Below are 24,018 nucleotides of genomic sequence, written 5' to 3' on the forward strand. Positions count from 1 at the left end.
GGAAACCATACAGAAGAAATTGACAAACAGAGTCTGCCCTTTTCTCTCAGTTAGTCTATCGTCTGCATCACCCCTGAAATATAGCAGTCTCCTGATGTCTTTACCCCTGTCCTCCTCGGGGTTCGAGCTGCACAGTTCTAAATAGACCTCAGAGCTTCAGAAGGACCATCAGTGGGATAGATGGGAAACATAATGGGTCTGTCTGATCAACACCATGCATCATTTCAGCAGAGCTTGGAGCAATCTCGTTCACGAGATTGAAGCATCAACACCTCATATAGTAGAGTTGTCACAACCCCCACTGCCAATACATTTCCAGGCACTTTGGTATCTTGGAGGTGTGTAACCCTAACCCAGTGTGCTAACCGTAGCAGTTGTGCTGCCAAGTAGTGTTAAAAATCCAGAGTGTGTAAGTCATCCTCCATTATTGGACATTTAAGCTGGTCTAGATCAGCTCGGTGTCTGCCACTGCCTGAAATCATCTGATCCAATAAGGAACTGAGTTCTTTGAAAACGTTCTCAAAACCCATATAAGAAAGTTAGTGAAATAGTACACGAGGCGGGGAGCCCAACAATTTTGGCCACATTTAATTTGCCCATCATTGACATAAGTAGAGTATTTTAGAAATATACACATCCTTAAAGGGAATGCAAAGCTGTCAACAGGTCAGAATCAGGAGTGAGAACGTTGAATCCGAAGGTAGCAAAATATTTCGGTCACCCATTTTTCTCCCAGATCCTCCAATGCTTGTGAACTGCGCCTGTGGTTGTTTAACTTGGTATGGTGCAAGTTTTGCTCTAATTGACCTTAATGTCTGATTGATGATTGAACTCTTGGAAGTTGTTGATCGTGGGAGACAAGTTTTGTCAACAAGCCTTTTCAAATATTAGTAATTCATCAGTAGGCAATGAGATGACTTGTATGCCATCCACCAGCTGCAACCCCCTCTCATCGCAGTCGTTTCTCATTGCCAAAGCAAATAGTATAGGGGACTGTTGGTGGCCCTGTCTTGTTCTCTTAGTGACCTCGAAGGAAGACGGTATTATTCCGCCTATCTAAATCCTGTTGTTGGAATTGGAGAGAGATCAAACGAAGTATCTAACCTTCAAATACCCTGGAACGGATTACTGTCAACACATAGCTGTAATTGAGTGCGTCAAACACCTTTTCCAGGTCGATTGACAATACTGTTGCATTTGTGTTGTTATGAGTGTCTTCATTCAGTACTATGAAAAAGCAGTGGTGATTCAAGAATGTATTGTGCTTAGCAACACAGCTGTTTTGATCACGATGTACCAAGGATGGCAGTAGTGAATATGCACTTTGCCAGTATCTTGCTGAGGATTTTATAATCGGAATACACTAAGGACAATGGCTGGTAATCAGCCTTGTCTAAAGGGACTCAATGAGTTTTTCAGTAAAGGGACCATGACTGCCTCCTTAATGGATTTAGGGAGGCAACCCAGGTCAAATGCTGACGGATCAGTATTTCAACTAATGTGCTATAGAATTCTAAATAGAGGCCATCGGGTCTCCGTGTTTTACCTCTGACCATGTCCTGCGTAACATCCTTTATATAATTATCTGTTATAGATTGTTATACAGATTTGTAACTAACTTGCACGATTTGGAATAGTGTTGCTGTCTTGAGGTAGGATTTGATCCTTTAATCAGGTTCTATGTACTTCTCACTATGGAGGTCAGAATCCTAATCTAGGAAGGAGGCATTCTTGCCATTTAGTGTTTGCACCATCACACCCAGTCAATACCTGGTGTGAGTGAGTGGTGTGACTTTTAGCTTGGGCTTAATCAGCCATGCCAAGATATAACCAGCAGTTTTTGCTTTAGTGTGAGTGTGTGCCAAATACTCCCTGTAGTTGAGGAACTGTACCTTTTAGAGCAGTGTGGTATTTTCTTCTTTGGGCATTCTTAGTCGCTTCCCAGATAGTGTCTTCCTGATTATTACGTTCAAGGCTTCCCGTTCTACATGTATATTGGAGACAGTGTTTTCTCATTCTCTCTAAAATAGTGACAGGTGTCATTACTCTTTTCGGTCTTCAAGCATGTAAATATGCATATGCTGGATCGCAATCGTGAATAACTTCCCCCAAGTCATGCCTTCTAGCAAGGCTTTTGAGATCTGAAATTGTTTTCCTCAAATGCTACTTGTGTATCACCTGAGTCAAGAGTGGAGGTGAGCATAATATTCTAGGTAGTCATGTAAGTCACAGACATGTAAGTCATGTAATGACCGACATGTAAGTCACAGACAGCTGAATAATAAGAGAATTCCTTCAAGTAGGGGTGCATATGTCTCCAGATGTCTACCAAGTCCAATTCTCAACCATGCATTTAAGCCTGTATCAGCCCTTTCAGACGGAGTTCCATTTAGCATAAGGTGTAAGTGGTCAAGAAAAATCTCTAGTATGCACTTACCATTTCCGCTGAGTATCATCAGTATACCTGGCTTGCTATTATGTTAGGCAATCTGAGACAGTTTGAAAGAACTTTATCTTTTCTGACTTAGGAGCGTTTATACACTGACATGCCACATATGTTTTATGTGAGAGTACCTTGTGCTTAAAAAAACACTTTAACCTATGCACCTTTATAGAGTTCAGCAAATGATATAGAAATGTATGCATTAACTATGTGTGTTGGCACAATTCTTAGACTGCAGGGATTTCTGTATTATAGATTGTATAAAAATATACTTTAATTAGAATGAGTCCTACCACTGCTTCTGCTATGATACATTTTGTTTTGGCCATTAGAAAGTAAGGAGCCGTGAGAGCCTATCTGTGGAGACAGGAATGTCGCCTGCATGGTAAACAGACATATATCCTGACCCTGAGTGCCTGGCTGCATGTGATACTGATAATGTGATTTTTTACTTTTTTGGTCCTGGCGTCACACTAATCTAGCATGTGCGCAGACGCCGAGGCCTGTCACTGGTAATGGAAGGTCCTGGCCCTTTCCTGTGACCAAGATGAATGCATCGAGCATATCAGGGAATTTACAAACATTTCTTGAAGTCTTTACGTTTGCTATGAGGCCACGCCAACGGCACTGACAACTTCGAATCCACCGTGCAAAAGCAGGACCACTGCCTGTGTCTGTCCTGCACTAGCCAGGAATCGAATTGCCAGTAACAGGTAACTGCAGGGCATACGAACTGTGCAAATGGGAGCCCGAGAAGCGCCTTGAAGCCTGCTGCAGGCACTAAAGACTTTTTCCATACGAATATTGCATGAAAGGAAAAGTGAAATGAGTTCTTGAGCGCGTATATTCCTTTGGGGAGAGATAAAGTGACTGTACTTGAGCCTAGCCAGTGCTGTGCCACTGATTAGCTACCAGCAATCACAGATGCTTAGAAACTCTGTTAGTGGCAGTGGGTACAGAAGGGTGTAGCACCTAGAATCACAACTAGGATTTTTACCCTGTATTGCATTCTCCTATTTGTGCTGTGTAGTGTTTATTAATGCTGTGTGATTAAAGAAAGTTATTTTACATAAAAGATTAGCGCCAAATCTGACAATACTTTATTGCGATGCTCTAGTTGACTGTCGAATACTGAACTCTTGCCTATCACAACACCTCCCTGAGAACTCTGTGACTGCTCACTCTTGCTGACCCGAGAGTCAAGTGTGGATAGGGTTGTACTTGGCCCAGTTTGCATAGCCATAGCAGGACGGACTACAGGACACTAGTGGCAAAAAAACACAGCTAGCATGAGGCCCAGACGCCCCTGTCTGCCTGGCGGACACCTGGAGGGGCCTGACACTATCTATTTTCCTTATAAAACGTATCTCGGTGTCTAAACCCTTCTGTACGTGATCTTGTGGGATCTGGCTTTTGCGCACTCTCCTCGGAATTAACCATATGCAAAGTACCTAATGTCTGCTTTTGTGCATTAGTCTGATCTAAGTAGTTTCAGACGATGGCAAATCGTCCTGGTTCAGCAGACAATTCTTCAGAGGTAAATGTATCTCCAGTCTAATGCTTCGCCCTGTGTTTTTCTTAGTGTAGCCCCCGCCCCCCTCCTCTTGTAAAAACCTACACATTTGATGAATAAGTGTACCTCCTCTAACCCTAATATCTCATCCTACGTAAAATTCTAAACCCCATGCTGGCTCCTCTCAACCTCCTTTTCGACAATGTTCCTGACCTGTAAACCTGAACATGTGAAAAACAAAACCTCTCCTCAGAAAACTGCCAATTTCTCTTCCCTGTTTTCTTTTTGAAAATGAACGATGGTACGTAACGTCCCCCTTTTCCAAGCCCCGCAGTCTAGTTATTTTTAATCTCTCCTCCTTTACATCTCCCATCATGAGGCCGGACAGCCCACACCGCTCCATTTTTCACAGCATTTCTAAGATACACGAATACACCCCTACTCACGCACCGTGAAAGCCTCACCCGCGCCTCTGTCTGTGCCCTCTCCTCGCCTACTGCAGTCTTCTCCTCACCAGTTAACTAACCTCTTCTATGATAAGGACTACTATTGTAATGTAATGAATGAAACGAGCTCGTGTGCTTTACACTGACTAGAACTACCGCGAGCTGCTGTGCAGTAGGCACATCTTTCATGTGTCCAGCTAAAGGCCCCGGACTGTGTCCTCTGCCCTCTGTCCACAGTAGCACGTCTTGGGTTTGAAGCTGAAACCACCTGCCGGCTCAGCACCTCTCCTCGGGCAGCTCCAGGGCCGTGTAAAGGAGCCTGCAAGTCACCCAAGAAATCTTGTGTCCTTCTCCATTGTAAAGTACCTCAGTGATTACAGCGAGACGATGTTGGTGATCAGTGTGAGGAGCAAGCACTTCCTGGCTGGTACTGGGGGGAGTTGGCTTTGGAAGACGCTGGCACTGGGTAATGGTGGGAGGAGCAGGCACTGCTAGGCAGGGTGACATTCGTGGGGGTAGAACTTGTGAGAAAACTATGAAGTTGGTTCTTGTGAGTGTGAATGGAGGGAGCTAGTGCACAGTGTACAGATAGGGCACAGCTGAGCATGGTATGACGCGTTGTTGGTGGGCATGTAAAATGGTGGGACTTAAGGCAGTCTAAGACGCTTCCACTGGTAGAAAGTAGCTGACATAGTCCACTGAACGTTTTGAAACTATTATATGAGATCGATGAAAAAAGACAGATTGTTTTAATTTCTTTCTTAAAGCTCACACAAATCACTCAACGAACAACTCTAACACACTAACAAAGCCAATCGCACAATACGCTTCACCCTCTCCCCCTGCTGACGACTGATCACTAATGCAGCCTTCCGTAAAGAATTCATTGTCGATAACCCTCAACCTCTCCTTAGTGGTGAAGGGGACACAGAGCGATAGAAATTGAAAGTGGAAAGTCACATCCACCGAAAAGGTTTCAAACAACAGCTTTCTGTTTATGCTTGTGAGACATTCTCTCTGGCTCTAGTATGCATTTGCTCATTTGCCTTATAAGACAGTCTTCTCTGATTGTTCACTTGTGTTTGTTTGAGTAGAGTGATTGGCATAAGCAGTGGCTTATTTTCCTGACAGACTCTGCTAGAACAATGCAAAAGCAAATATTTTCTTTTGACCTTCAAGGCTTGATGTGCCTACTACAAGGTCAGTACACCATGCTTACACCAATGTGCGCTCCTCCATCACTCACACGAGTGGTTCAATATTTTGCAGTGGCAGGATAGGAAATGAAAGTTGTTCCCTCTGTGCCATATCCCCACTCTTCTTCCAGTATCAATCAGTGTATAAGTTTCCACCTACAAGTTCTAAAACATAATTTTATAAAAACTAAAAATATATAATATTGTTGCAGCAGTCATACAAACGTGACGGCTAACTTACTTATATTCATTGTCAGGCTCAGAGAAGAAGTACTGGTGTGGTAGCATCCAAAAACATTATTCACAGAAGGAAGGGTACTGGTAGAATGCAGTGCTTACCGGCCTCACCCACAGAATTAGAAGATCTAGACCAGGGCAAAGAACCAAGATTAGAAAGCACCAAACGACCTAGCCTAGTGGTCTCAATTGAACTAAATGTCAGACTGACCCAAACAGACCACTTGAATGAAACAAGAATCAGTGGTCACTAGCAGTCGTAATGAACCTCCTGGCAAAGAATCGGAAGCTAATAGAGCTTTAAGTTGACCCACAAGTCTGATTTGTTGTATTCAATGCATACAGTGAATAATCAGATTTAGGAACATATGTTGGCATTGCAATAATTGCATATATGACCCAATTAATTTGACGAAGAATAATGTGCCATACTCAAGGGTGGCAGAGGGTGTGCCTTAGCTGGGAGGGTTCTTGTGCCCATCCTTGCCCTCCAATGGTAGAGTGAATAAAGTCTGGCCCCTCCCACCCAACTTGGCAAACTTTCAGTTGTGACAAAGCGAAGAAGGATTTTTGACATCCCTTGCAATGCTCAAGAGTAGTGGGTTTTGGTAGGCCCAATATCCTCAGTTTCCCTAGAGAATTTAAAGCAAAATCAAAAATCAAAAAAATCGAGTACAAACCAGAGACACTGGGGTTGCCAAACAATCTAATTTTCAATACCTGTTAATGAAACAAAATGTATTTAACACTCAATCAGAATGTTATGTCAATTAAGTTTTAGTCGCCCCAAAATAATCTATTTTTGTATGACAATGCTCATGTTTCTTTCCATGCTATGAAAGAAAATGCATCAGAGGAGGGATTGCAGCACTGTTGGTGTAACTGAGCACGGAGTCTCCCAGTCCGCCATTGCAGACTGGAAGAGCAGTTTTTAGGTCTCGCATAGGCAGTGCAGCTGCCGAGGCTTCAAGTAATCAGTAAGTTATGTGTAACTCCGCCTATTGCCGGGTTATTACTGTTGCCGCTTACCATTAGTAAACTCTGGCATTGCTTTTATTAGCTGGCTTTTTATTGACTGTAAAATCAATGCGTCACTTCCGTTTATTCCGGAAGCAGCAATTCCAAACTACAGAATTCGTCTGCTTTCGTGGACTTCCCTTCTTCATCTTTTGTGTTTAAGAACTCTTTTATTTCTTCACTGTCCCGCCCCTCAAACATCACTCGCGTCAATGGCGAGGGCTTTTTGTGTTCATTTCCTGTGGAAATGCGCACTTTTACTTTTGGCACAATGGTGGAAATTTGATATACACACATACCGTGCTTTATCTTTAACACGGCGCTCGCGTTTACATTTACACAACATGGGCGCACACAATTAAAAATGGCACTTTGGTTGACAGCTCCTCATCCCCGTCCCGCCCTCAGGCGCTGCGCTTAAACCTTTTACATATTGATTGGCTGGAGTCGCGTCAGCTCTGGGAGCGCTTGTGACTCCCTTTATTTTGTGAGTGCTACAAATACCATTAGAGGAATACAGTTTGGACACTGCTACTTACACCGGATGAAAGGACGTTGGATTTATTTGGAGGTGGGTGTGCCGGGGTGGTCCACTCCCTCCGAGGCTCCACCACTTCTGCTCTTTACGACTGTGTTCGATAGTGCTAGACCGCCCATTTGGCCCCTTGTGTTTGGATGGTCCGCCTCTCCCTGATGTACTGAGTAAGCCTGGACAAAGAATTAGCTGTATGTGCGGGTCATGCTGGCAGCGTGGCTTGATCGGCATGGGGCTAGCGGTGCACTACACACATGGAGGACCACTTCGGTAGAAGCATGTGCATCGTGCAATGGAGCCATGTGTTGGAGGGAACTTATTCCTCTTCAGTTGCGGGCTTTAGTGGGTATGGGAGGCTTTCCGGTGGCTGTCGGCTAATGGTTTACATGTGACACGAGTTGGGGACAGCACTCTTCTGCCGGTTAGTTTCACTGTTCACCCCCATGAAGGCCCACATGGCTTTTGTTGCTTGCCTTTTCTGGAGTCCAAAACCGAACGCGTTTTACTCGATAGCGCTTTTACTTAAGATACCTAAAGTACCAGGACCATCCCTATAGTGTGGTTTCAAGGCATTTGATTTCTATCTTCCCTTGAATACTTTGAAAATCATTGCAGGCACATTGGCCCTTTCAATGTGTTCGCGCGTCCCTTTAATTATTTAAGCGTGTGTGCATTTGCTCTTGTTTGAACATGTTTACTCGCACTACTGTACATAAATCTTGAGTAACCTAAAGCCATGCCAAATCCCCCCTCCTCCACCCAAGCCGTCTCTCACACACTATAGCAGGCTGGGATGTGGCATACAAAACTGCAAATAAATGTACGATTTGTTGATGCTCCTCTGACAGGCTTAATTCTATAAGCACCTTTAAAAGTGTAAGCTAGCATTTCAGTTCAACCACGAGTAACAGCTCCCAGGCAGTCTATGTGTCCTTGCAAGGCAAACGCCTTTATGGACGTGTTTATTTCTCCTGCTACAATTGTATATAGTCATCAGCAAATATACCTTAATGACTTCATCCACATCTGTTTTTGTGAAGGTATTTCGGCGCTCGGCTTTGGGTACTCAACTTAGTGTTTAGTCGTAGTTTTGAGCTGAATTTTCACAGCATGTACATTTTACTGGTTGTTTCATGCTATCTCATGCGAGCTGTTCGCAGGCAGCAGAAGGCTTCCAGGCTTTGGGCAACTTGTTTATGCCCACACTAATTGCGATGCTGCGCCGAATTTTAATGCGTGCATCTCATTAACAAGCATGTGCAATGCCATAGGTCTCGCATTTGCGAAAATCTGACCTATTGGTAATGTAAATGATAATGCCTTTTATTATTGTATGTTTTTTAAAGATATAAATAAAAGGCATTGTCATTTACAATGCTAATAGCACAAAATCTCGCAAATGCGAGACCTAATGGATTGCAAATGCTTGTTAAACTGCTAATCTAACTTTGCCATGTAAAGTAATGGCAAAGCCAAGCCTCCCTCTGCAATAACAGTATAAGCTACACCTGTTGCAGGCCTACCGAGAACCAAAGGCAGGGTGCAACATATTTCATGGACAAAACATGTATTTGACATGTTCTGGCAGTATAAGCGTAAAACTGTCTGTCATTTTTACTGCGGAAAGACTTGGTCGCCACCTTGGCAAGAACAGGGTTACAGGCTGACCCCTCAGCTGTGCAAACTCCTGCAAAATGCAAGTAAAGTTGATTCTCCAAGGTATCAAACAACTCGTTACTTAAGCCAGATCTGATTTTCAAATCAAAATGAATGTTAAAAGTGGCAGTATGCAACTTTTACAAAGTTACCACTTTGTTGCCTTTAGTCTCCTGTGTCCTTCATAGTTGCACAAGGACCCTGTCCTCGAAAAAGCTTTCCGCCCTTCTGGGGAGACGTGCTAACGACTCTGATGAAGGCGACCATACAAGCCGGTAAGAGGAGAGCAAAGCCTCTCTCCTGCAGAAAGCCACGAGGGTGTTGGCCCAAAATATAAGCTTTGAAGGAGAAGCCCCCTTTGAAGAGCAAGTGGGCAACACTTGGGAGGGGGGCTGCTCCATCTTCTAGGCAGACAGGCAGGCACAAGGGACACGAGGGAAAATCAGTTGCCAAACTGGTTTCTCAGGGATGTGTAACTCTTTTGGTAGCCAAACCTCTGTGTTGGGCAAGGTAGCTCAGGTCGCCCTGAGGCGGTCTGCCATGTTGGGAGTGGGCAGAAAGGTGCTTCCTGGGATAGCCAAATGGCACTCTTCCAAGGAAGTGGTCATCAGGAGGGAAGGAGCCTGGTAGTTCATTGGCTACTAATCGCATCTTGGCTGGATTGAAAGAAGGACCGAAGAACGACTACCCTGTTGCACCATGAAACCGGCAAAGAGAGGCTGCACTGGCATATACTGCACCTGCTGAACCTGGTGGCTAGTGAAGAAGAGGGACTGTGCCTGCTGTGTCCTGCTTAAGGAGAAGTCGTGCCCGGAGCCCAGCAGAAGCAAAGATACTTTAAGGGTCAGTTGGCTGGCCTCCTGCTCGCAGCAGAAGGATACAACAGCTTAGAAGTCTGCTGGGGTAATTTGGTAACCCATAATCTTCACATGGCCGCCAACCGCTTCCATGCAGCACGAGAGACCAGGACCTGACGCTCAAAGTAGCACCCAAGTTGGTTGGGCCAGGGAGAGTCATCCTAGTTCCGTTTGGTCACCCAGAAGATGAGTTATCACGAAAGGATGTATTTGGCTGGGACCGCGATACTGGACGACTGGTTGCCCAGTGGTGGCTGGACTTCTACCAGGACTTTGAGGTACATCTGCACTGTGACTAGAACAGCTTCACCCCTTTTGTGGACTTAGGAGCAGCAGCTGGAAGATCCCCTCAACCGCATTGCATCCACATCGTCCTTGACCATCTTCAGCATTCTGTATCCCTTGCATCAGTACCACTTCCATAGAAAACCACTGCATAGGTAAAAGGGCCTGGAACTGACTGAGGACTGCTTTCCCTGTTAATGTAACTGTTTCTGAGTACCTTGCTGGTCCTCCTGACTTGCATTCTACTAAATGTGGTCACCTAAAGTAACTCTAAATGATCGCGATACAACTAGCCCAACTTTTTAGAAAAATGTCTAATTGTAAAATTTGTTGAAATTGCCAGTGCTTGTTCACGTTTGAGTGAAACTATTTGATTTACTATACCTTAAGGATGTTATATCTCTGGAATCCTTCAGTGGATCTTTTTTATTGTGCTGTCTAAAAATACATTTAAAAAAACTATTTTTATAAATTGGTGTCGGACTCCTTGAGTGTCTTGTTTATTACTTCTTCAATTGTAATGTTTAAATGCTTTACACTTTTTCCTTTGTGTAAGTCTTGCTGCTCAGAGCCACAGGTACCCAGGGTTGAACTGGAGGGTTTATCAAATGAACCTATTGGTTCTAAACGGGCTGTAAGTGTATTATACTGTGACGTTGTACAACCACACTTTACAATACACCCGGCTTCCTCAAAACTAGTATATTTTTTGCCTTCTGCCGTATACCAATAGGTTGTTTCACAAAATATTGAATTATCCCCTTCCATGCTCATGACGGAACGGTTCCGTCATGAGCGTCGGTTGAGCTGTGCTCATGACGGAACCGTTCCGTCATGGTTCCATAAGCCCAATGGAACGTTCAGCACAGGAATCTGCGCCGCGCTGAAGCGGTTAAAGTCAGTCGCACACTGACCAGTCTAATAAATATTAATTAGGCAGGTCGTAATTTTCATCCCATTATGAATGTCTACAATCACAGACTTAAAGGTTGTCAAGGGTCAGCAGACGGTCGTTCATGTGACTGCTTTTTTCAAAATTAAACTTATTTTTTGGGGTTGGGGGTGGGGACTTCAATAAGAGTTGACCGTGATCAATTGTACTACTGCCTACTCCCTCTGAAGCTGCCACCCCAATTCACAAATGAGAAGGGGTCCAAAAAGGACCGTTTGCCATTTGCAAGGATCTCAGTTTGCAAGGGACACCCTAACATGCACATTCCAAATTATGATTCAGTGTCCATTTGTAAACCCATTTTAAGAATCAGTAAACGCAGTAGTGGCCACAACTTAACTGTGGTGGTGGGGTGGGCGGGCGATGTCTGGGTGGGGAGGGTGAACAAAAGAAAATATTTGTTTTTAAAAAGCACTTACTTGCAGGCCGGTTGCCATCTCTTGATCTTCTTCGTCCGCTTCCAGGGACAGGAACCAGGAAGCAACCAGGCTTCCAGACTCCCCTAGCCAATCACGACACTGCTGATTGCAGCATCGTGATTGGTCTGAATGCAGTGGTTTGGCGCTCAGAGAGGGAATGGGGGCCTGGGCATGTTCTTCACCCAGACTGTACTAAAGCCTGGGTGAAGAACATGCAAAGTACGCATGACTGTTTGGCCGTCCTTACCACTTCTCCCCTGTTCCTGTTAGAGCCAGACCCGCCTCTAACCAGCCGAGCCACGGATAAATAAAGTGATAATAATGTCTGTTATTATCCTTTTCTTTTTCAACTGCTTACCTAGAGCACCTAGAGCAGCGAGGCGACGCTCCTAGCGGAGGAGAAACCCCCTATAATGGAACGTCCATCGATTTTGTAAAAGATTCTCATTTAAATTGACTATTGCTCTAACTTGATATGAACTGAAAAAAACAAAATAGTTGACAATATAATTTTATGTCATTCTGCTTTTGAATATATTTCCCATTGGGAAAAAAAGTACAGCTCATTCTCTGCGCAGGCTTCCGCTCCCTACAGCTCGGAGGCATGCATGGACTTAGATTGGCTCCGGGTTTGCTATTTCATGATGCAGCTTTCTTGTTTGGTACTGTATGGTTGCTACTAATAGATCGATTTGAGCAAAGGCATCTACCCTTTCCCCTACGCAGCACAGCTTTCCCTCCACGCCCACACAATCTGCGTGCGTCAGTTGCAGTTCTGTTTTTATTAGCTGGCATATGTGGCTATGACTCCTCCAGCACAGCACAACTGCCCCACATTTGTAGCTGTCGCTTCCGGCTACAGAGGCTGAATGGAGCAGGACCGAACGAAATGCAAAACTAAGCATGGCGCATCTGGCCAAGATCAGTGTTCGAATTGTGTGCAAGATGGTATTGTCAGAGCATTTTTAATTAGGATTTTGTTTTATTGTTTTTGACAACTGAAGTGTCGCTTTTTAAAAGTAAGCTTTAGAAATGAAACTTCACTAGTGAACATTTACGCTAACATGCCTTCGTAGTGTCATATGTATGGTGCTTTTTACTCATGGCAAGGCCACGAAGTGGGTAGCATGGTGTATAGTAACGAGTATTTGAAAGAGGATTGCATTTAAGTGCGGCCTGTGCGGGTAGTGTTTTGGTTTTGTACATGATGATCAGAGTGGTGTTCTTATCCTTACACGAGTCGCTACGCTTAAGCGGGATCGCTCTTACTTTTTTTATTTATTTTTTATTTATTATATTTATTGCGCTGACTTTTGGCTGGTTCTCACTTTGTAGTGCTGTTTTGGATATTGACTCTAGGCAGCACTTTAAATGGGAAAAAATAAGTGCAGGTAGTCATTAAATTCAGCTAGGGGTGTGGCTAGTGGGCGGGGCTAGAGGCGAGTGAGACAAGATGACACAAAACACTTCTATTGAGTTTTCATTTTGACCTTGCATTGCCCTGGATAGGAGTCTCAAACTTTTGATTTGCCCAGATTAACAGTTAAAACCCTGAATGATCCAAGCCATCGACAGCACTATTAGCACTTTCAAGCTAATAATCGATTTCTAGGATTGGAGAGACTCTGGCACTTACACTGATTGCAGGGCAGAACAAAACATGTGAGATAAGTATCCGTATAAACAAAATGTACTTGTTAAACAAAATGAAGTCCAAACAACACATGTTCATGTTTCTTTTTTCTGTTATAATTGCAGCTTCTTCATATCATAATCATTATAATCTTCCTACTTTCTTGCATTTGGTGTAAGTATTATTTATTCAGGAGTGCGCACAACAAAGCATTCCACACATTTATTTTCCAATACCTGCTGATTCTCTTCCTATCTTGTTTTGTTTGTCTCTCACAGACAAACATACACTATCTGTCTTCACATCTCTAAGCACGAGATCCCTCCCGCACTCACTGCTCTCCCGTTTGTAGCTAATTCTGTCCCACCCTCGTTACCCCAATTGTTTCCAATCACTCTCTCTCATCACTCTTTCTATTTCTAATCTGCCCTCTCTGCACCTCTCTTCTGCTTTTCAAAGCCGTCTGGATCTTTTCCCTATCTCTATCTGCGCTTACCCCTTCTGCCTTTCTATCTTTTCCTACTTTAAACTCTCTGCTCCTTCCCCCTCACTCTTCACCTTCACTCACCCACCACCATTCTCCCTTCTCTCCCATTGGCCGAAGGCCCCAAGGACGTGAAGCTTGCATTAGAAGACAGTTAACTCTGCTGGGTCCTGAGCACGTGGAAATTCCAGCAGGGTAGAGGGCAGATAAACAACAATACTGGCCTCCAATGGGAAGTTCAGTTGACCTCCTCCCACCTCATCTCGCCACCAATGTGGCAGCTTAGGCCGTCTTCACCACCTCATCCCCGCCCATCATAGACTCAATGTCCCAGCAGGCGGGCGGGGGTGGATCCGCAAATCCGGGCCATCGATGAGCTCCTTCAGTTCAGACGGGCCATCAAGACCTTTCTATTTGTCTAGCCCCTTTGAGGTGTTTCTTCTCCCTCTGCTTGCTTTTAATGCTGTGTTGTGTTTACCTTTTCAAAGCGCCAGGACGCCCCTTTGCTGGGGCAGCTGTGCGCGGTACAAATAAAAATAACATAACATAACATAACATTTGAAGGGCCAAGTGAGTCAGGCGAAAGACAGTCACACTCAGTGTGGGGGGCCAAGGGGTGAAAATGGCCCTTTTTACCTGGGCTCTTCCACTGCCACATGCAGGCACTGGCCCTCGCCAATGACCCACAATTAACAACACGACCCAGCATCGACGCCTGACAGGGGGTTGGGGGGATGAGGACAATAAGAGCTTCCATTTGGGTAGAAACGGAGCAGAGGCCCTCTTCTCCCTGCGAGAGGCATCCAATAGGCAGCTTGCGATATAGAAAGACGGTCACGGCAAATGGCGAACATGCTGCCAAAAAAAAGGGCACGCACCAGTCTAGTGCCCAACTCCTCAATCTAACCCTGAATACCGGTACTCAACTTGGAAAAACTCAGTAACGGTGAGTACCGGCCCATTTAAAGCACTGACTGTAGGTGTTTTTCATGTGTATCCCTACATCCGCACAGGATGAGCAAAGTCTGACGGGCCCAGGTCACTTGTTTATTACTCTGTTTTTTTACTCCCTTCACAGAGCTCCTCTGCGACACTTTAACATTTTCAGGGACTTTTTCCTTGGATGGGATGAGAGGCATCCTGTGAGTTTTGTAGAGGGCTAGAAAAGCCTTATTGAAGAGGCAGGCTTTAATTTGTTTCCTGCCAAGTGGGAAGGAACCTGAATTCTGGGCAGAAATCATTCCAAGGCTGAACACCCTGCGCCAGATCGATGTGTTGTGTTTGTATCTGAATTATATAATCCTGTTCGACTTTCTAGATCTCAGGTTGGCTGTATACTGCTGGAGAAAGCCCTGTAAATATTTGGGGACTTGACTCCCTTGTTTTGTAGACAGTGTGGAGAAGTTTAAACTGTTTTCGCTGCTCTTCTGGGATCAAGTGAAATTCTTCACATACTGGCAAAATTGGTCCAATTTCTTCAAATTGAAACTGAGTCTGGCTGCTAGATTTCGAAGACTCTGAGGCCTCCCAAACTCTTTCTTGAGGGCACAATTAAAGGCAATGTTGCAGTAGCCAAGTCTTCATAACACCGAGGCCTTGGTCACTTTAATTTGATGAGGTACCTTGAGTGGGAGGCTCCTTCTCAGCATCATGTATTACTACTGCTGAGGGTAAGTAGCCATACTAGGTTAATCACTAGCTAAGTTGGGGTTGGTGTAGTTCAGCTAGATCAATGGCAAAGTGAAGTTTGCATCCCATTCTCTGAATTTCAGGGTTAGCCCAATTCAGACAAAGGCAGCGCTCCTTTATCCAGAAACTGACTTTTACTAGGCAAATGGTGATATTGCTGTTCTGTAAAACTGAGTTGCCCTAATGGATGTGAAGTTGACATTTTCTGAGTGATTTTGGAATATCAAAACAATGAGAATTTATATTCTCCATGGTTCCACATTTTATTTATTTATTCATTTATTTTGAAAGTTTTATAGAGCGCGAACAAGATCCTGGCGGATATCAGAGCGCTAAACAATTAGTAAATGTTACTTATACCGTGCATAAGAGCAAATCCAAACATATCTACCAAGCATATTGTAAAAACAGCATAGTAAGATGCAACATCAAGTCTGTCTTGTGGTTGGGAGTGCGTGTGCATCTCGTCACAGGGTTTCAATAGACCATACTTATGTGAATTTGGCCATGAGGATGGATTTTACTTCCTTTTTAAAAGAGGTAGTGGACGGGTTAAGTCTGGTTTCTGGGGGTAAGGCATTCCAAATTCTGGGCGCCATCCCAGAGAAAGATCTGTTCTAAGTTTTTTTCTTATTGAATTTTTGTGGTTTCAGTAGTCATTTTTGTGCATTTCTTGAGGATCTGATCCCATTCGAGATCGTCAGTTTCTGTGCCAAGTAGCTGGGTGTCTTGCGATGCATGGCTCTGTGCATCATGCACGCAATTTTCAGCTGAATTCTTGCCTCCTGGGGTAACCAGTTCAGAGATTGTAGGTCCGGGGAGATGTGGGAGCTACGTTTAGACCCAGTTATGAGTCTTGCTGCTGCGTTGATTGAAGCTCTTTGTGGTGCAGTTGATGCTTTGGGTAGGCTGCAGAGAGAGACACATCCGTATTCCACTCTGGGTATAACCAGAGCCTGTACTGCTTGCTTGAAGTCATTGTGTGGTAGGAAGGTTTTGGGATCTGGTTTTTAAGATCTGCGAACCTTGGTGCTTGAACGTTCCCTGCGTGGAACATATTGTGTGGAGTGTTCTCACATCGGTAGTTGCTGCCGGGGAGTCGCTGTGACTGGATGAATAAAGTACTCTCTCTTCACATACCTGTGTGGAAATCAACTTCTTTTCATTGGCGACGATACTCCAGCCTCCAGCCTCCCCATCGACGTTCGTGGCGTTGATGTGCCGTCTTGATCTTGATGTCCTGTTCCAGCCTCGTATGCCCGTGCTTCCGCTTCGTGTGATGGTGCTGTTGCTCACGTTTCCTGTGCCTCCTGCCCTTGGTTTATGCCGTGCTGCCGATGCCTCTAAATCTATAGATTCGTCGTTTTGAGGTACTCTGTGTTATTCATTACGTGATCGAGCTATTGCTTGCTCTTGCGTCTTCACGCCTGCGCATTGCCGATTTGCATGACCTTCATTTCGGACGTGCTGCTAAGTGTTTGTAACGTGCATCACTGTCTTGCTATAGTAATACAGAGAAATACTCTCTTTTGAGGACATCATATTACCACCTTTGAAACCTGTGGAAAAAACATCGTAAACTTTTTCCATTGTGAATGGTGGTGTGATGGGTTCCCTTTTCTTAAACGAGGCAGCATTCCCCGAGTTAACTTTCCTAGTCCAGCAGAGGTTCGGTTTCCAAATAGTGGTCATAATATGGGCATGGATAAACAGCCGAATTTACTGAACTTTTTCTGTAAACAGTAAAATAACAACATGAGTGGTTACGCAGAAATTCCACTCTGGATAGCAATCATGGCGATGAAAAATTGGTAACTTTATATGTTTAAGATTTCTAAAAAGTTATCTTGCGGGTGGTTAGTCAATGAGTAATGTGATGCTTGCTCCACTTACACAAAAGGCCAATTAAGAGCAGTTTAATTTTGAAGGCTGCGGAATGTAGTCTTTTTTCCCACGAAGATGGCATAACTGGCATATCTATATTTTCACAAACTATCCTATTTTTTTTGAGCAGTGCAACTAGTACATTTAGAGCTGCTAAACAGAGGTCAGCCATATCCTTTCTATTCCCACCAGTTAATTCAACCATGACAACCAAAGTCACTAATAGAAGAATCTCTGGTGCTATTTCCTTTTTCTTGTCAGATGAGGATCCAGTGTCTTTTTCAGGGTTGCCACAGAATAGGATAGTGTTGCAGCCTGTTTATTACTTTTACCCCACTTTCTAAGGGTAACTGAGTCATCTTTGTCAATTCAGAAAACACTAGCACTCCTAGGGATGGAAAGGACCGATCAACACGTCTTCACTATCAGTACAGCTCAGACAAAGTGAAGTGCAAACAAAATATTGATGGTAGTGTTATGGCTGCTGTCTACTCTGAGGAGCAGACATCTATGTTACAATTTTCTTGGGAGTAATCGTCTTGTACCATAACAAAACTGAGTCCGTCCAAGTCTTTTTGGAGTGGACGTAGGATCAAGAGAATCCTCCCTAGATCATTGCCCCACTTAAAAACATAACGCTTGAATCATGTTGGATGGATCATTCACACTGATTGGACATTATTTTCCTTTTTCTGGGAAGGGTTCCTTCAAAGTTTCTCAGACAGACGTCTAGGACGTCCAGGACAACAAGAAGTCATAAGAGAGTTGTATTCCTGATGGCTTGCTTTCTCCTTTCCTCCCTTTCTGCTGGTCCAAATAGCTGTTTGTACGAAGAGAAAAATCCAAGTTCTGTGTAGGTATGGGATCAAAGCATGCTAGTTTTTTCAGCTGTAAAACTACCTGATACCCCCCCAAAGGAATGAAATTCTACTTAAGATACTTTGACAGACAGAAAAACTAAGTTTGCCATTTTCTTTTACTAGAGGTGAAAGGAGGGAACGCTTTGTAAATGTAAATCCATATTCCTCGATCAAGCGAAGTACAAATGCTGACACATCAGCTTAGAAATACTCATATAGAACAAAGCTTGCCATACTTTTACAGTTATTCATGGGGTAGTGGGCACATAGTTTTATATAAATGCTACTTATTGTGTTATTTAAGTTATACTGTTATTAAAATTCAACCGTTACTTTATATTTCTTTTAGGCCACTGGTTCTTAACCTGGAGTTTGGGACGCCTACTCAGGGGATCCACCACTGTTCAGAAAAATAAATAATATTAGCAGGTTAACAAAGTATATGTACAGGAAAAATCTAAATTAAAAATGTTAACACTTTCTAAATGTGAAGGAATTTGAAATTGCAGGCTGAAAAACTAAGTTGGCATCCTTAGCTTGATTCATAAGAGCAGTGCAGGAACAGCATACAGAATCTAGTCTGGATGATTGGTGGCCTCAATGGACGCATTGGTATACACAGACAAAAAGAGAGCGTGCACTAGAAGCAAAAAAGACAAAGGAGTATGCTGAAGTCTATTAGATTGATTTGTCTTTTAGATATAAAATCACACTCTAAAAAGTTCCAACTTTCTCATTTAAATTTCGATTTTTGTATGTATTTAGTTTGTAAATTAGTAAGATATTTAATAATTTGTCTATTTGACGTATACTGGTTTCTGTTAATTTTGTCTATTGTTTTGCGGTTCAAATTATGTAGATTGCTTACACAGGGTCCCTGGCATCCATTAGGGATTCCATTGGGGTCCACAGAAGACAAAAGGTTAAGAACCATGATTGGAATGCACATGTGGTGTAACAAATAAAATAGTAAAAACCCATGTCCATGTAGCAATTTTATACATTACACGAAGAGTATGCCGTTCCCCAGGGCGGGCAACGTGTTACGGAGGCAGAAGGAGGGGATTCATCCTTGTCGGAACTAGAGTCCTCACACACCCAGCAAGCTAGGTGTCATGCTTCATCATATGGACTTGCTCCTCGTCGGGTCGACGCTGCAATACCCGACTGGCATCCATGAAGGGGATCTGTAGCAGAGATCTTTTTTTCCTTGATGTATGGTGCTGTGGATATGAGGGCTCTAAAAGTAGTGTAGATGTGGTGAGGGTGGGTGACGTTAAAAAAGGTTGGATATTCCAAATAAACATTTATTAGGGTGGTTATCCACCTTCCTAAGAGAAAACAGAGTGGCCGCTCTCTGGCTCTATGGTTCAGTGGAACTCGGCTCAACTCTCATGGTATGGTCGACATGTTTCATGCACTGTGGTCAATACTGATCCATGGCATTTCATCAGGACCTTGTGTATGCACTATCTACACATGGTGGTGGGTGAAGAAACTCCTACCGACCACACTTCATGGATGCGAGCGTTAAGTCCCGCCAATCCTAGTGGTAACCTAACTATAGGGCAAAACTCACTCCGTTCGGTATTTTGGCTCCCGACACCAGTATCGTTGTGTCCTGTCCACACGGGACGAGCGCCAGTACACCTACCACGCTGAGACCAAAAGCCGGAAGAGACATGTAGCAATTTTGCTACAAGAAAGAACAAATATGCATGTAGTTGTTAGATTTTTTACAGGAAACACCCACACCAGAACAAGCGAAAGACATCTACTGTCTATGAAACAAGTTGAGATCCAGTTTGTTAAATAAAGCTAGCGTGTAGGGCGATCACTATACGCTGTATGTATGCTCTTATTGTTCTTTAATTTGCTGTCTGTTACACTGTTTTGCACTTTTGACCTAAGTACGTGGAAATCTGTACCCACTTTTCTTCTCATTCGCGCCATTCATGTTAGTAGATAGGGAGCTAAATTAATCATGCGATTTCTTCTCTACTTGGATTTTTTTTTAACAAAAATAAAAACAGGAACAGTTTAGAAAAAGTGTTAAACTCTAAAACATCCCGGTGAGTGGTTATATCTGGCACTCTACTTGTAATGAATTTGTTGTTTTGACCAGCAGCAGTTCTAAAGGTTACATGTCCTGGAACTAAGAAATGGCACGCACACGTGGGTGCTCGGAGAACAGTGGGTGTAGAGTAGACTATTGTATTTACTGGTTTGGAAGATGACTGATGTTGTCCGTCACATTGATTACATGGTTTAATCTTCTACTTCTGTTTTTGCAGTTTGCATCTGGAGGTCTGCAATGGCATCTTCTCTGCCTAGAACCCTAGGCGAGTTGCAGCTCTACCGAATACTACAGCGAGCCAATCTCCTGTCCTACTTTGAAGCCTTCATTCAACAAGGAGGTGATGACGTCCAACAGCTTTGTGAAGCAGGAGAAGAGGAATTCTTGGAGATAATGGCACTTGTGGGCATGGCCAGCAAGCCTCTGCACGTCCGCAGATTGCAGAAGGCTTTGAGGGACTGGGTTACGAATCCCGGTCTCTTCAACCAGCCTCTCACCTCCCTACCTGTCAGCAGCATCCCAATATATAAACTGCCAGAGACCTCCCCTTCTTTGTTGGGAATACCATGTAGTAGCTATGAAAGGAACAGCAGTTCCAGGGAACCTCATTTAAAGATGCCGAAGTGTGCCGCCACAACTTGTGTGCAAAGTGTGGGTTCAGGGAAATCTGATGGGGTGGGTAACTCCCCTCTGCAGAGTGGCAGCGAGGGGAGACCTTGGCAAGGGCACCACACAACAGAGAGCGAGCACAGCCTCTCGCCAGCCGACCTAGGATCCCCTGCTTCGCCCAAAGAAAACAATGAAGCCCTGGATGCCGCAGCTGCCCTTTCAGTTTCAGAGTGCGTGGAACGCTTGGCTCCCACCTTGCCAAAAAGTGACATGAACGAGGTCAAGGAACTACTAAAGACCAACAAGAAACTGGCAAAAATGATTGGTCATATCTTTGAAATGAGCGAGGACGACCCTCGCAAGGAAGAGGAGATCCGGAAATACAGTGCAATATATGGACGGTTTGACTCCAAGAGAAAGGATGGAAAACACCTTACTCTTCATGAGGTAAAAGGGCAGATGAATGGGACTTTTCTTTCTTTTTCCGCTATTTCAGGTGTTTAGACAGAACATCGGAAACACAAATATTGTGGGACAAAATATGGTGTCAAGAATATCAAGAACAAAAGCATTTTGAAGATACATTTTTATAGTTAAGCAAAGTTTTGCTATATATTACTCCACATATATGTATCTTGACGATGTATATATATATCTTCAATGTATATAGATGTGGAATTAAGAACAGTAAATCAATACTTACCTATTTGCAATTACTTTCTCGATATTTTGTTCCTCAATATTTTTGGCATAATATTCTGTCCATACAATATTTTTGTTTCCAATATTCTGTCAGTGACCCGCTCTGCTAGCTACGTCTTGCATGTTAGCTAAATCAAATAGTAAAACACTTGTCAGAACCCCCCTCCACTTAGAGCATTAAAGTGGACCTTACTATTGACTCTACCACTTGATGGAGAAGGGGAAGAAGTTAAACTTGAATGGAAAATCCAAATATACTAGACCCAGTGGTGCATGATAGGTTCAAGTGGTGCGCCAGATGTTTCTTTTCTCAAAGTAATTGTCTCGTTCTAATTTTGGGTTGACACTGACTTCTATGATTATATATATATTACACTGTTGACCATTCTGGTTTGTAAGTGGGTTATCAGTAGCCCGTGTACAGATTTACTATAGGCAGGTCTTTTGAACTGTATGTTATTTTACTTTCATTAATGCTGTATTCTCATTTAACGTTAAAATATATTTGACAATTTCATTCTTTTCATTATTCAGACCGCACAAAATAGCAATTTTCATTATAAGAAAGTCACAGCTCAGTAATCAGTTACACTGGAAAAGTATCCTTTTGACAGCAAAGATGTATCTTTTTCATGTTAACATTTATGTAACATAACAAGTAAATGAACCACTCCTGCCTAGATGAAATGCCACTTGGAGAGGAAAATGTTTGAGGAGGGATCGGTGTGTGTTGTGGGTCAGTGAGGTGTAGCAGGGACGAATTTCACTTAATAATCCCCTGTTATCCTTACTAACGTGACAATGGGGCTCACTGCAGGTTGTCTATCATGGAACAAGTCCCACTATCTTTCCAGATCTCAAGTCAATATTTTAGTTCACATCAATAAAACTATTTAGCCCTAGACCACAGGGGGACTTGGAGGATTACTTCACCCTCTCCATCATGAATGCAACTTGCCTTTTAACATTAGCCATTGGATCCTGGTCCTTGCTGGGAACAACAAAGAGCCTGACAAGCCCAGCTCAATGAACCCTTTGATTATCAACTGTTAGTCTTACCTGTGTCTCAAATTTCCCAGGTTGAGCTCTGGTAAAATGTGCCCTTTAGAGCACGTCTACTTTCCATTCCTTTTTTGCTAGCGATTACCGTTCATTGTTCCAAGCTTTTCGCTTCAGCCACTATTGCGTCTGGCATTTATTCCCTATCCCAGCCTCTCCTGTTCACCCACGTGACAGTCAAGGTCTTCACGGAATCCAGCGCCTCCCTCCATCACAGGCATCTTGTGCTTGCTCCTTTTGAAGGCACCCGGCAGCTCTTCCTGGGTAAGAATGGGCTAAACCTGGCAAATGGTTTTGCATCACCTCCATTAACCATTCGACAAGTGGAAGAACTTGGTGGTCAATGTTACAATTGTGACTTTCAGACAAGATTCACTTAGGGGCCATTGCACACAGGATTCCTAGCAGTGATCATCTCACTGCATCAGGCAAGATCACCAAAAATCATTTATATTATAATTTATATACAAACAAATGTTTTATCAAGTTCAATTTTGAATACCACTACATTTCATAGCCAGTTGCGGCTGGCATGTCTCACATGGGGGATGGTGGGGGGGCGCAATGTTGGGTGGTGCTGTGGGCGCCACGTTGGGTGAGTCACGCGAGGGGGGGGGAATGGGTGAGTCGCGCGAGGGGAGGATAGAATGGGTGAGTCGCGCGAGGGGAGGAGAGAATGGGTGAGTTGTGCGAGGGGGGGGGGGGAATGGGTGAGTTGCGCGAGGGGGGGGATGGGTGAGTCGCGCGAGGGGGGGGGGATGGGTGAGTCGCGCGAGGGGGGGGGGGATGGGTGAGTCGCGCGAGGGGGGGATGGGTGAGTCGCGCGAGGGGGGGATGGGTGAGTCGCGTGAGGTGGGGGGATGGGTGAGTCGCGCGAGGGGGGGGGATGGGTGAGTCGCGCGAGGGGGGGGGATGGGTGAGTCGCGCGAGGGGGGGGATGGGTGAGTCGCGCGAGGGGGGGGGATGGGTGAGTCGCGCGAGGGGGGGGGGGATGGGTGAGTCGCGCGAGGGGGGGGATGGGTGAGTCGCGCGAGGGGGGGGGGATGGGTGAGTCGCGCGAGGGGGGGGGATGGGTGAGTCGCGCGAGGGGGGGGATGGGTGAGTCGCGCGAGGGGGGGGATGGGTGAGTCGCGCGAGGGGGGGGATGGGTGAGTCGCGCGAGGGGGGGGATGGGTGAGTCGCGCGAGGGGGGGATGGGTGAGTCGCGCGAGGGGGGGGATGGGTGAGTCGCGCGAGGGGGGGATGGGTGAGTCGCGCGAGGGGGGATGGGTGAGTCGCGCGAGGGGGGATGGGTGAGTCGCGCGAGGGGGATGGGTGAGTCGCGCGAGGGGGATGGGTGAGTCGCGCGAGGGGGGATGGGTGAGTCGCGCGAGGGGGGATGGGTGAGTCGCGCGAGGGGGGATGGGTGAGTCGCGCGAGGGGGGGGATGGGTGAGTCGCGCGAGGGGGGGGGTGGGTGAGTCGCG

At 44.7% G+C, this 24,018-nt stretch overlaps 1 protein-coding gene across 1 annotated transcript in view; it reads left to right on the forward strand.

Annotated features, from left to right (window-relative positions):
* Positions 1-24,018, forward strand: part of NAB1 (NGFI-A binding protein 1) — a 153,359-nt gene that overhangs the window by 20,881 nt on the left and 108,460 nt on the right. Inside the window, exon 2 of the mRNA XM_078680393.1 lies at positions 20,401-21,239. Within this exon, the coding sequence (XP_078536519.1) occupies positions 20,421-21,239 (819 nt within the window). The 5' untranslated portion in view covers positions 20,401-20,420. The remainder of the gene's footprint in view (positions 1-20,400; positions 21,240-24,018) is intronic.

Source organism: Lissotriton helveticus, chromosome 3_1 (genome assembly GCF_964261635.1).
Source record: "Lissotriton helveticus chromosome 3_1, aLisHel1.1, whole genome shotgun sequence".
NCBI classification, from domain to species: Eukaryota; Metazoa; Chordata; class Amphibia; order Caudata; family Salamandridae; genus Lissotriton; species Lissotriton helveticus.